The 13,454-nt window shown below is 32.3% G+C and overlaps 1 protein-coding gene across 1 annotated transcript in view; it reads left to right on the forward strand.

Moving 5' to 3' along the window:
- Positions 1-13,454, forward strand: part of PREX2 (phosphatidylinositol-3,4,5-trisphosphate dependent Rac exchange factor 2) — a 421,865-nt gene that overhangs the window by 163,401 nt on the left and 245,010 nt on the right. The window contains exon 8 of the mRNA XM_007487009.3: positions 13,034-13,137. Within this exon, the coding sequence (XP_007487071.1) occupies positions 13,034-13,137 (104 nt within the window). The remainder of the gene's footprint in view (positions 1-13,033; positions 13,138-13,454) is intronic.

The raw sequence follows: 13,454 nt of genomic DNA on the forward strand, positions 1-13,454 counted from the left end.
GCTTCATGGAATATTTAAATGATTATAATACTTTGTGCTTAGAAATTTGATGATATAGCATATATTTAAGAGATAGGGTAAACATTGAGAAGATTAGGTCAAACACCTGAGTGCCAGGCCCAGGACTTCTTGGAAATTGGCAATACTAGAGATCAGGGGCTCAATCTATTTTGTTTTTGTTGTGCATTATCTAGACTTAAGATAGTGAAGGAGAAAATATTAATAATTTAAATTAAATTTATAAAATATTTTATGTGTATATTTTTGAGAGCTACTTGTAATTAATTACCATCACACTGTGGTCAATATTTCCAGGGGATGTTTTGGAAAATTTAGAGAATTCAATTATATTCTTTATAATGACACTAATTAAATGAAGTTTTCTCTATTGTTCCTATAAATGTAGATATTCTTATATATGTGCTTATCACATACATATAAACATATATGTATATTCTGCTACATATATGTAGAAATATTTATATAGTAATTAAAATAAAACAGCCAAAGGACATGCCTTTTTTGGGAAGATTCACAAAATTATATTTTCTTTATTGAAATTGGTACCTGGAAAAATAAAAGGAAGATTGTGGACTAGGTAGCACAAAAGGGTAGAAACCTGGTTGAAAATTCTTTTTGGCTTTGAATTTTTTTTCAGCAGTATTCTGGAAACATAGAAGGTATCTAAGGAAACCTTCTAAGATATCCATCAAGACCCAACTCCCTAAGATTAAGGTAGAGATTTTTAAAGGCTGATCATAAGAGGGTCAAGTCTAGAAGAGTGTTCCTGTATAATTTGGGGACTCTAACTTAAATGATCTAAGTTATTTTCTTTGTGTCCAGCAGTTCAAATAGTTCAATACCCCTTGAGAACTATCTACTTCTGCAGCATTGGTTGTGAAAATGAGTAGTAAACAGGCAGCTACAGACTAGGAACAGGTAGGGAAAAAATACTAGGTCTAAAGAAAGAAAAGGATAGGAGTTTGAAGAAAGCTTGTTGTAAGGACACCTTCAACAAATCAACAGAGTGACTGATAAAGACAGATAAAATGTTTTTAAGGAAGAAAAATGTATTCATAATCAATGAAAAGAGCCATCTCAATGAACAAGCCCTTTGTAACAAAGTAAACAGACTTTGCATCCCCTGTGGAATACAAAAATATTAGAATTAATTTTGTAAGATTCCATGAAGTAACCATGGAACTTTACTGGATTGGTATCAAGAAATCAAGAAAGAAATGTAAGATTAGAGAATTTTTAACAAAAGACAGAGATATTTGCTAATGAAGTAGATACTCTGGGAAAATAGAATGACATAATTATAACAATGCAAAATTATAACAAAAATTAATTGAACAAAACCTAAAAAAATGAGAACAAAAGAACATGTTTCTCTGCAAAATAAGAATATTGAGGAGGCAGAGTCAAGATGGCAGTGTAGAGTCAGTGAAATTTCAGACCTCTGAGAACCTTCTTTACCAATTAAAAATAAAATGCTCCTAGGGGACTGAAAACCAAATCTAACAACAGGACAGAGCTATGAAATCCTCCTGCTGCACTCAACTTAAAGGGTATGCCTCCAAAAAACCTAAATTCAAGAACGTTCAGGTTTAAGGGGAAAGAAGGAGGAAAGTTTCAGGAGTCCTCGCCCACCTACAGTGCTGAGCCTCCAGCAGTGGCTGGAAACTCTGGGCAGGCAAGGACATTAGTCTAGAGGGAGCACCTTGTAGGCAAAGCTGTGCCAGGCTCAGGGCTTTGAATACAGGTGGTGGGGAGGCAGCTGGAGGAGAACCTCAAGGAAGACAGCCCAATAGCAGCTGAGACACTCTATATTGCTGCCCTCCTCCTTTCCCAGGTTTTGGCCTCAGGGAAATCAAGCTCTGCAAGTTCAACTCCACTGGGCTTAATCTCATCAAGTCTTCAGAGGGCAGGGAAGCTCAAGCTCTAACACCCTTTCCCCACAGACGGTTCTGAGAGCCTTGTTAAGCTCCAAGGGTGAAGGTTGACAGAAAATCCGAAACCCACAGATCCAGCACATAATGAGAAGAATAAGACTACAGACAACTATGGGGGAAAAGAAGGGGCAAATATGAGCAAACAACAGAAAAAGAGAAACGAAATTACAATTGACAGCTTCTATTCAGGCAATGAACAAAGAGCAAATGTAACAGAAGAGGATCAAAGAATGTCATGTAAAAACACAAACTCCAGCACATTGGACACAGGCTTTGGAAGAACTCAAAATACAATTAAGAGAGGATGAAGGCAACTGGGAAAAGAACTTAAAAAGCAAGATAAGTCATCTGGAAACAGTGGCACTTGAACTAAAATGTGAAAATTGTGTCATCAAATCCAAAATTAACCAGCTTCATAATGAGACAAAGGATATGAAAGATGAGGCAAAGAAAATGAAAGATGAGGCAAAGAAGATGAAAGATGATCTCCAAAGAAAATCAGACCAGAAGGAGAAGGAAGATCAAAAATCCAGGGATGAAATTCAGTCTTTAAAAACCAGAATACAACAAAAATCTTAGAAGCAAGCGACTTCAAAAGGCAGCAGGAAACTATAAAACAAAATCAAAAGAATGAAAAAAATTGAGGAAAATATGAAACATCTTATTCACAAAATGGAAAATTTAGAAAATCTTTCCAGGAAAGACAACTTAAGAATCATTGGTCTACCAAAAGACCATGACAAAATAAAAAGCCTGGTCATCATCCTATAGGAAATTATCCAAGAAACCCCCCTCCCCCCAACATTCCTGAACAAGAGGGAAAAGTGGAGATTGAAAAAATCCACAGATCACTTTAATCTTAATCTTCAATCTTCAACTGACAATACCCAGGAATGTTATAACCAAATTCAACAACTACCAGACCAAGGAAAAAATGTTACAAGCTTCTAAAAGAAGTCATTCAGATACCATGGTACTACAGTTATAATAACACAGGATCTGACTGCATCTACACTGAAGGACCGAATGATATGGAATATGATATTCTGGAAAGAAAGGGAACTAGGTATACAACAAAGAATCAATTACCCAGCAAAACTGACTATATTCTTACAGGAGAAAGTGTGACCATTTAATAAAATAGAAGAATTCCAAGAATTTGTAAAGAAAAGACCAGATCTGAACAGAAAATTTAATGCTCAAACACAAAACTAAAGAGAATATTCAAAAGGTAATTTAGAAAGGGGGAAAAAACAAAAACAAAAGAAAACAAAAAACAAACTTTTCTCAAAGGACCCAATAAAATTAAAATGATATATATCCCTACAAGAAAAGAGGATATTGGTAACTCTTAAAAATTTTTATTATCACCTGGGTAGCTAGAAGAATTATACTTAGAGGGAATAGTGACAAACTCAATACATACATACATACATACATACATACATACATACATACATATATATATATATGTATATATATATATGGAGAGAGAGAAAGAGAGAGAGAACTAGAGTTAAAAAAGAGGTTAATACCAAGAGAAATGGGAAAAGAAACAAAATGGGATAAATTTATATGTAACAAAGAAGTGATTGGTGGGAGGAGTAGAGAACATCTATACACTGGAAGGGTAAATTCATTGGAGATAGGAAATTCTCTATTCTTATGTGCATTGAAATTAACTTAAAGGGGGAAGAACAATCCAATCTATTAGAGCAGAGAATTGATTTGTGCCCTATAGGGAAGTAGAAGGGTAACAAATGGACTGGTGGGGAGGGAAGCAATAAAAGGGAGGGAGAGGGTGGGGGTAGTTTAAAAAGACTGTAAAGAAAATGAGAGGACAATAAGAAGGGGGGGGTAGAAAGGCAATTATTATAAGGATGGGAATTAAGGGGACTGATTAAAAACAAAATACTGGTATTGAATGAATTAATGAAAGAAGAAAGGGCAGGAGTAGGAGTGGAAATAAAAATGCTGGGAAATACACAGCTGGTAATCATAACTGAATGTGAATAGAATGAACTCACCCATAAAAAACAAGGGAATAGTAGAGTGGATTAGAAACCAAAACCCTACCATATGCTGTCTGTAAGAAACACACATGAGGAAGGTAGGCACACATAGGGTAAAAGTAAGAGGGTGGAGCCAAATATATTGGGAATCAATGGATAAAAAGAAGGCATGAGTCACAATCATGATATCTGACAAAGCCAAAGTAAAAATAGATCTAGTCAAAAGAAATAGGGGAGGCAATTACATCCTGATAAAAGGCAATATAGATAATGAGGAAATATCTGTACTCAAATGTATGCTCCAAATGGCATAGCATCCAAATTTCTAAAGGAATAGCTAGTGGAGCTCAAGGATGAAATATATAGAAAAACTATATTAGTGGGAGACATGAACCTTCCTCTATTAGAAGTAAATAAATCAAATCAAAAAATGAGTAAGAAAGATGTAAGAGAAGTGAATGAAATCTTAGAAAAATTAGCGTTAGTAGAAATGTGGAGAAAACCAAATAGGGATAGAAAGGAATACACCTTCTTTTCAGTAGCATATGGTTCATTCACAAAGATTGACTATGTACTAGGGTATAAAAACATTTCAAACCAAGTGCAAAAGAGCAGAAATAATAAATGCAACGTCCTCAGATTACAATGCAATGAAAATAATAAGTAGTAAGGGTACATGGAGAGGCAAATCAAAAATTAATTGGAAATTAAACAATACAATTATCCAAAATTGATTAAAGAACAAATCATAGAAACAATTAATAATATCATTGAAGAAAATGACAATAATGAGACATCCTTTCAAAATCTATGGGATGCAGCCAAAGCAATACTCAGAGGAAAATTTATATCCTTGAATTAATATATTAACAAATTGGGGGGGGGCAGAGGTTAATGAATTGGGCTTGCAAATTAAAAATCTCAATCATGAACAAATTAAAAATCCTCAAATGAAGACTAAATTAGAGATCTTAAAAATCAAAGGAGAAATTAATAAAATTGAAAATCAAAGAACTATTGATTTAATAAATAAGACTAGATGCTGGCACTTTTAAAAAACAAACAAAATAGACAAAGTACTGGTCCATCTAATTAAAAAAAGGAAAGAAGAAAACCAAATTAACAGTATCCACAATGAAAAGGTAGACCTCACCTCTAATGAAGAGGAAATTAATGCAATCATTAAAAACTATTATATCCTATTATATGGCAATAAATATGTCAATCTAGGTGATATGGATGAATATTTACAAAAATATAAATTGCTTAGATTAATAGAGGAAGAAATAGAATACCTAAACAACCTCATTTCAGAAAAAGAAATTGAAGAAGCCATCAAAGAACTCCCTAAGAAAAAATCCCTGGGACCAGATGGATTCACAAATGAATTCTATCAAACATTCAAAGAACAACTAATCCCAATATTATACAAACTCTTTTACAGAATAAAGAAAGAAAGAGTTCTACCAAATTACTTTTATGACACAAATATGGTTCTGATTCCAAAGCCAGGCAGTTCAAAAACAGAGAAAGAAAATTACAGAACAATCTCCCTAATGAAAATAGATGCAAACATCTTAAATATCATACTAGTTAAAAGACTCCAGCAGTGATCACGAAGGTCATTCATTATGACCAGGTTGGATTTATACCAGGAATGCAAGGATGGTTCAATATTAGGAAAACCATCCACATAATTGACCGTATTAACAACCAAACTGACAAAAATCCCATTATTATTCAAAAGATGCAGAAAAAACCTTTGACAAAATATAACACTCATTCCTAGTGTAAACACTAGAAAGCATAGGAATAGAATGGCCTTTCCTAAAACTAATAAACAGTATATATCTATAACCAGCAAATATCATCTGTAATGGGGATAAACTAGAAGCCTTCCCAATCAGATCAGGAGTGAAACAAGGATGCCCATTATCACCTCTGTTATTTAACATTATACTAGAAACACTAGCAGTCACAATTAGAGAAGAAAAAGAAATTAAAGGGATTAAAATAGGTAATGAGGAGACCAAGCTATCATTCTTGGTCTATCATATCATTCCAATGATATGATGGTATATATAAAGAATCCTAGAGAATCAACTAAAAAGCTAATCAAAATAATCAACCACTTTAGCAAAATTGCAGGATACAAAATCAATCCACACAGGTCATCAGTATTTCTATATTTCCAACACATCTCACCAGCAAGAAGTAGAAAGAGAAATTCCATTTAAAATCACTATAGAAAATATAAAATACTTGGGCATCTATCTGCCGAGACAAACATAGGAACTATATGAACACAACTACAAAACACTTTCCACACAATTAAAACTAGATTTAAACAATTGGAAAAACATTGATTGCTCATGAGTGGGACAAGCTAACATAATAAAAATGACCATCCTAGCAAAACTTATTTACTTATTTAATGCCACAAATATCGAACTACCAAAAAACTTTTTTACTGAATTAGAAAAACCATGACAAAGTTCATTTGGAAGAAGAAAAGATCAAGGATATCCAGGGAAATCATGAAAAAAACTGTGAAGGAAGGAGGCCCTTCAATACCAGATCTTAACCTATACTATAAAGCAGTGGTCATCAGAACAATTTGGTATTGGACCTCAGCAAGACAGTCTTCTATGATAAGACCAAAGATTCTAGCTTTGTGACCGAATTCCACTATTTGACATAAACTGCTGGGAAAATTATAAAAAAACAGTATGGGAGAGATTAGGTTTGGATCAACATCTCACACCCTACACCAAGATGAACAGAATGGGTGGATGACTTGAACATGAAGAAGGAAACCATAAGTAAATTAGGTGAACGCAGAATAGTATACATGTCAGATCTTTGGGAAAGGAAAGTTTTTTAAGACCAAACAAGGGTTAGAAAAAAAATCACAAAATGTAAAATAATTTGATTACATTAAATTAAAAAAGTTTTGTAGAAACAAAAACAATGCAACCAAAATTAGAAGGGAAGCAACAAATTGGGGAAAGTCTTCAAAACAAAAACCTTTATTAAAGATCTAATTACTCAAATTTATAAAGAACTAAATTAATTGTACAAAAAAAAATCAAGCCATTCTCCAGTTGATAAATGGGCAAGGGACATGAATTAGCAATTTTCAGATAAAGAAATCAAAAGTATTAATAAGCACATGAAAAAGTGTTCTAAATCTTTTATTATCAGAGAAATGTAAATCAAAACAACTCTGAGGTATCACCTCACATCTAGCAGATTGGCTAGCATGACAACAAAGGAACGAAATTAATGCTGGAGGGGATGTGGCAATGTTGGGACATTAATGCATTGCTGGTGGAGTTGTGAATTGATCCACCATTCTGGAGGGCAATTTGGAACTATGCCCAAAGGGTGACAAAAGACTGTCTGCCATTTGATCCAGCCATAGTACTACTGGGTTTACACCCAGAAGAGATAATAAAGTAAAATATCTGTTAAAAAATATTCATAGATGGCTCTTTGTGGTGTCAAAAAAAAATGGAAACTGAGGGGATGCACTTCAATTGGGGCATGGCTTAACAAATTGTGGTATATGTTGGTGATGAAATAGTATTGTGCCCAAAGGAATAATAAACTGGAGGAATTCCATGTGAACTGGAATGATGTTCAGTAATTGATTCAGAGTGAGAGGAGCAGAGCAAGGAGAACACTGTATACAGAGACTGATACACTGTGGTACCATTGAATGCAGTGGACTTCTCCATTAGTGGCAATGCAGTGATCCTGAACAACTCAGAGGGATCTACAAGAAAAAACACTATCCTCATCCAGAGGAAAAACTGTGGGAGCAGAAACACTGAAGAAAAGCAACTGCTTAATCACATGGGTGGAGGGGGATATGATTGGGGATTGTGTCAAGGAAGTTCCTCTCCTCCCCCTCCTGAATAGCTTCACCTGCCCATCAAATTTTCCTGAGATAACATAGTTGCACCAGTTTTGTGTACCTCTATATACTGTATGTCAATAAAAGTCATGTCTTTTAATGAATCGGGGGAGAGAAGAAAGAAGTCAGGAACAGAGCAGGAAGGTGAAGGGAGGGAGGAAGAGACTCTCAGGCTAACAGCCACATGGTCAGGTTACTTATAGGAATGATTGTCTATCCTTCTTAATAAACTTTATAAAATATATATCTGGGTAGAAATATTATTTCAATTTTTACAGGATGTAGACTCAGTCATCATCCTAGTGCAACCATGAATACTATGGAAATAGGTTCTGATCAAGGACACATTTAAAATTGTGCATTGGCTATGGGAATTTATGGGGGGAGGGGAGGAAGGGGGAAAAATGATTCTTGTAACCAAGGAATAATATTCTAAATTGACTAAATAAAATTTAAAAAATAAGAATATTGAATGTGAATAAAGTATATGAAGAGATAACCTAAGGATTATATCTTTTCCATAAATACTATGAAAAGGAAAATTAGAATACTATATTTTAGGAAACAACTTAGGAAATTTTCTTTGAAATTGAATAAATAAATGACAATGTATATTTTAAGTTAATCCTTGAGTCAGCAATGGAATAAAATCCTGGCTTCATCTTATAAAAAATATCTCTTGAGAACCATAGCATCAAATAACAATATCTTCAGGCAGCAAGTTAAAGAAACAAAATGCTTTCATATTTCAAAGACAAAGAATGGAATAATAAAGGTATGGGGTATGATATGTTTAAGTAAAAAGTAGAAATACAATTTCCCAATAAATGTAGTATATCATTTGACAGCCAAAATATGTCTTTCAAAGCTCACCCTAAACATCTAATTAAACAAGTGGATCCTCAACAAAAGGAGAATTTGTTATTGTTTGAAAAAAGTTAGAGATAATCAGGGATACAAGTTGCAAAATGACTAGATGAAAGAAATTTAAACACTTCAAAAGTAGTTAAAACTAGAAAAAATATTTATCCCCCAAGCCATTAAAGACGGTATGGGAAATCTTTTTGTGTTTTGATTTTCTTTGAAAAAAAAATCTTACTTGACATTAACTAAATTTAAAAAAAGATTAAATCAATTGAACATTCAGTTAACTGAATATAAACTGAAAATAAACAAACTGAGAGCTTTCATAGAAAAAGAAGTCTTGTAAATTGGAAGTAAACTAGACAATAAAAGTATATAACTGATTAAAAAACAGATTTTCTCTTTTTTTGGCGGGAAGTGAATAACAAAATAGAAAAACCATTATCCAACATGATCAATAAAGAGAGGAAAATGGCATCAACATTTTAAGAATGAACAAAGTGAATTTACAACAGAAAGGAAGTAAAAAGTAAACATGAGAAACTTCTAGTCATTTATATTCTACCAAAACAAAACTTGAAGGTTAGTAGATTAAAAAAAAATACCCAAGTGAATAAAAACTTTTTAAAGATCTCAGAAAAATAAATCCAAGGAATCTTAATTGTATTTCTAAAGGTTGGGGTAAAAACCATCAACCACAGGTAGAAGGGTTTACAAGTAAGTTCTATGGAATATTTTATAAGTAATTAACCAGATTTTAGATTTCCTTATAAAGTAGTAATGGTACTGGGCAAGAAATAGGTAGACCAGTGGAAAAGAACAAACATAAAACCAGCAGCAGTAGAATATTATAGTAACCTTTTTGACAAAAGCAGAGATCCAGGTTTTTTGGGATGAGATCACTTTTTGGTAAAAATTGCTGGGACAATTGGAAATAGTTTGGTCAAAACTAGGTATAGACTATTGTCTTACTCCATTCACTATAACAGAATCAAAATAGATACATGATCTAGACCTAAAAGGATATTTCATAAGCAAATTAAAAGAATAGGGAACACACTACCATTCAGATTTAAGCATAAGAGAGGAATTTATGAGTCAACAAGAGTTTGAGAGCATTATGAAATTCTGAATACATTAAATTGAAAAGTTTTTGTACAAAAAAACCAAACAATGGAAAGATTAGAAAGAAAGTAGAACACTGGAGAAACATTTATAGACAGCCTCTTAAATAGAGGTTTCATACTTCAAACATATATACAGAACTTTGTCAAATTTATAAGAATAAGAGCAATCCCTGAATTGATAAGTGGGAAAAAATACAGATAATTTTCAGAAGAAAAAAATCAGACACCTCTAGGCAAATGAAAAAAAAATGTTCTAAATCACTACTGATTAGAGAAATGCAAACCAAAGCAATTCTGAGATATGATCTCATAGACATTGGACTAGTTAAAAGGACAAAAAGGCAAAAATGATAAATGGTGGAAGGCATGTGGAAAAATAGGGACACTAATACACTGTTGGTTGAGCTGTGAACTGATCCAAGCCTTTTGTAGAACAATTTGGAATTACAACCAGAGAATTATAAAACTGTATATGTACACTTAGACCTAGGATATCATTTCTGGATCTGTTTCTAAAGGAGATTAAGGAAAAAAAAAGGAAAAGAACCCATATGCTCCAAAATATTTATGGCAGCTCTGTTTGTGGTGGCAAGGAATTGGAAATCAAGGTAATGCCTATTAATTGGAAAATGGCTAAACAAATTGTGGTATATTATTGTGATGAAATTCTGCTGTACCATAGGAATTGATGAGGTGGCTAATTAGAAAAAATACTTGGAAAGAACTACATAGGACAATGAACTATGAATGAGTAGAACGAAAAGAATATTATATGCAGCTACTGAATTTATACTGGAAGAATAAATTGTGAATGCTACCTCAAGTCAGTGAACTGAAAGGTGAAAACAAGATATTCTTAACTTGTATGAACATGTCTGTCCCTTGGACAAGAACTTTTGTGATGTGGGAAGCAACAAAAGAATCATACTGAGGGAAAAAAAAAACTATACTCTCAAGGGAAATAACTGGACAATATATAAATAACATTTGGATATATATGTCATTTGAACAATGTATGAATGATGAAAGGATATATTACTGGAATTAAAACTATATTACAATAATATAGTCATCACAATGATTTTATACTTGTGAGAAAGCAATAAACCAGAAAGTTAGTTAAGTAGAATAGTCTATATAAGCAAGATAGAAAACAATCAAACATAATACCTTAGTGTCTGATAAGCATAAGTATAATAATTAATAAAGGAATCCTTTTTTGACAACTGGTCAGAAAATAGGAAATCACTTTATAAGAAAAGAATGTTAGACCAGTATTTACATACCATCATAGATCACAATGACCTGAAATCGAATTTACAATCTGAATATATCATGTTTTCTTAAAAAATTAGAGAGATACCTTTTTAAAATTATGGTTAGGTGGAGAATTATTATCCATAAAAGAGATGAAAGAAAACAATAACAATACAAATAAAACATAAAACATTTGTGAGTTTTCACCATATCCATACCTTAAAAATTTAGAAAGATGACAAAAATGGAAATGGTTAGTTTTGGAGAAGTGGTAGGAAATAAAAGATGCATTAATATATTACTGGAACTTTTAATTTGTCCAATTATTTCACATATTAATTGGAATATGTAAGAAAAGTGATTGAATTGTGCATATTCTCTGACCTAGTGATTCTGCTTCTAAGAATATATTTGAAGGAAATAAAAACCCTGAAAATTGTCTGACAGAGAGCTAAATAACTTTAGCATCATTTTTGTTTGTGTGTGTATGTGTGCGTTAGCAAAAAACTTTACACAAAGTTAGTACTCATTAATAAGAGAATAGTTGAAAAGGAAATATATAATAAAAGACTACTTGTATTAAATGATAAATATGAACAATTCAGAGAAATTACTAATACAGAGTTAAATAAAACAGAGACTTAAAGGATGATATACACAATGATTTTCCTGTAATTTGCAATACTCAATAATTACTATGTAAATTCCAAAATAAATGAAAATATCCCAAACAAAAGTCAGACCCTTGACAATAAATGCAGCATGTCTTCTTGAAGCAGAAAGGTGGGAGACTACCAAGGCAGAATTTTCAATACATTGCCAATAGTCATTATTATATCAGATGTTTTTGTTGACCTTTTTGTCTTTTTGATTATAAAATAAACATTGATAATGGAGAGTTTTTCCCCTCCCAGAATTTATTTTGATATAAAACAGGAAAAAACATACATACACACAGACATATGCATATATATATAGTTTTAAAGGAGAAATTAGTTTTCCAGAAAATGTGATTAATGTGAATGTAGCATCTATCTAAATATTTTGGAGTATCTCTAGTTATAGCCTATTGTTTATAACAGTGATTAAACATTAAAGAAATATGACATGTAATAGTTCTGGTTTCCAGTGAATTACACAAAAATAACTAAAAGCTTATATAATAATGATGATGATACTTGCTAGCATTTTATTTCATTTATTTAAAAACCCTTACCTTCCATTTTAGAATCAATACTGTTTATTGGTTCCAAGGCAGAAGAGTGGTAAGGTCTAGTCAATGGGGGTTAAGTGACTTGCCCAGGGTCACATAGCTAGGAAGTGTCTGAGGTCAGATTTGAACTCAGGACCTCCCATCTCTGGGCCTGACTCTCAATACACTGAGCCACCCACCTGCCCCCTAGCTAGCACTTTAATAGTAATAAAGGGTTTGGAAAGTATTTTTACACATATTATCCTACTATATCCTCATAACAACAAAAAATATAAAAAATATACTGAGTGGATAGCTTCTTGTCCCCGTCAACAATTTAGTGAAGTCTTTCTTGTTATGTCTAAATAAAAATGTTTAGTTAAAAATTTTATAAAAATATGAGGCAATTTAAGTAACAATAATAATAATAACAACAACCAAGCATTACATAATACTTTAGGCTTTGCAAAATATTTTCTTCACAATGAATTTGGGATACACATAGTGAATGTATTATTATCCTCATTTTATAGATGAAAATACTGACGTTAAATGTCTATCTAGTATTAGCTGTAAAATTAAAAATCTTCTGACTTTTAAAAATCTGGCTTATCTGTAGTCCTTCTTTACAATGTTTTTTACTTTACAATATTTTTCACAACTAATGTATTCATAAGGTGTTTCATTGGCTTCATTTTTTTTATAAGGCGGTTAAAGAATAGCAAGACTTCTATAGATGGTCACCGTTATCTTTTTCGTGGCAGAATCAATACTGAAGTGATGGAAGTCGAAAATGTGGATGATGGAACAGGTAAGTAATTATTAGACTGGTAAAGGATTTTTGGTAGGAAACCTATGCATGAATACATTTTAAAAATTAGAATCATCATTTATATAATGTACTGGAGCTTAGAAATGTCTAGCTTTGAGTCTAAGGTAGTGCCTATTATTACCTACATAATAAATTAGGATTAAATAGTAGTTTGGCTTGTGAACTGTTTTGTAAATATAGGTATAATTTTTATTTTTGAGGCTACTTATTTCTAGTATAAATATAACATGACAAAATTTAAGCTGCATTTAAAATAAGGATTAACCTAAATTATATAAAACAAATGAAAGTATAAA

Source organism: Monodelphis domestica, chromosome 3 (assembly GCF_027887165.1).
Source record: "Monodelphis domestica isolate mMonDom1 chromosome 3, mMonDom1.pri, whole genome shotgun sequence".
NCBI lineage: Eukaryota > Metazoa > Chordata > Mammalia > Didelphimorphia > Didelphidae > Monodelphis > Monodelphis domestica.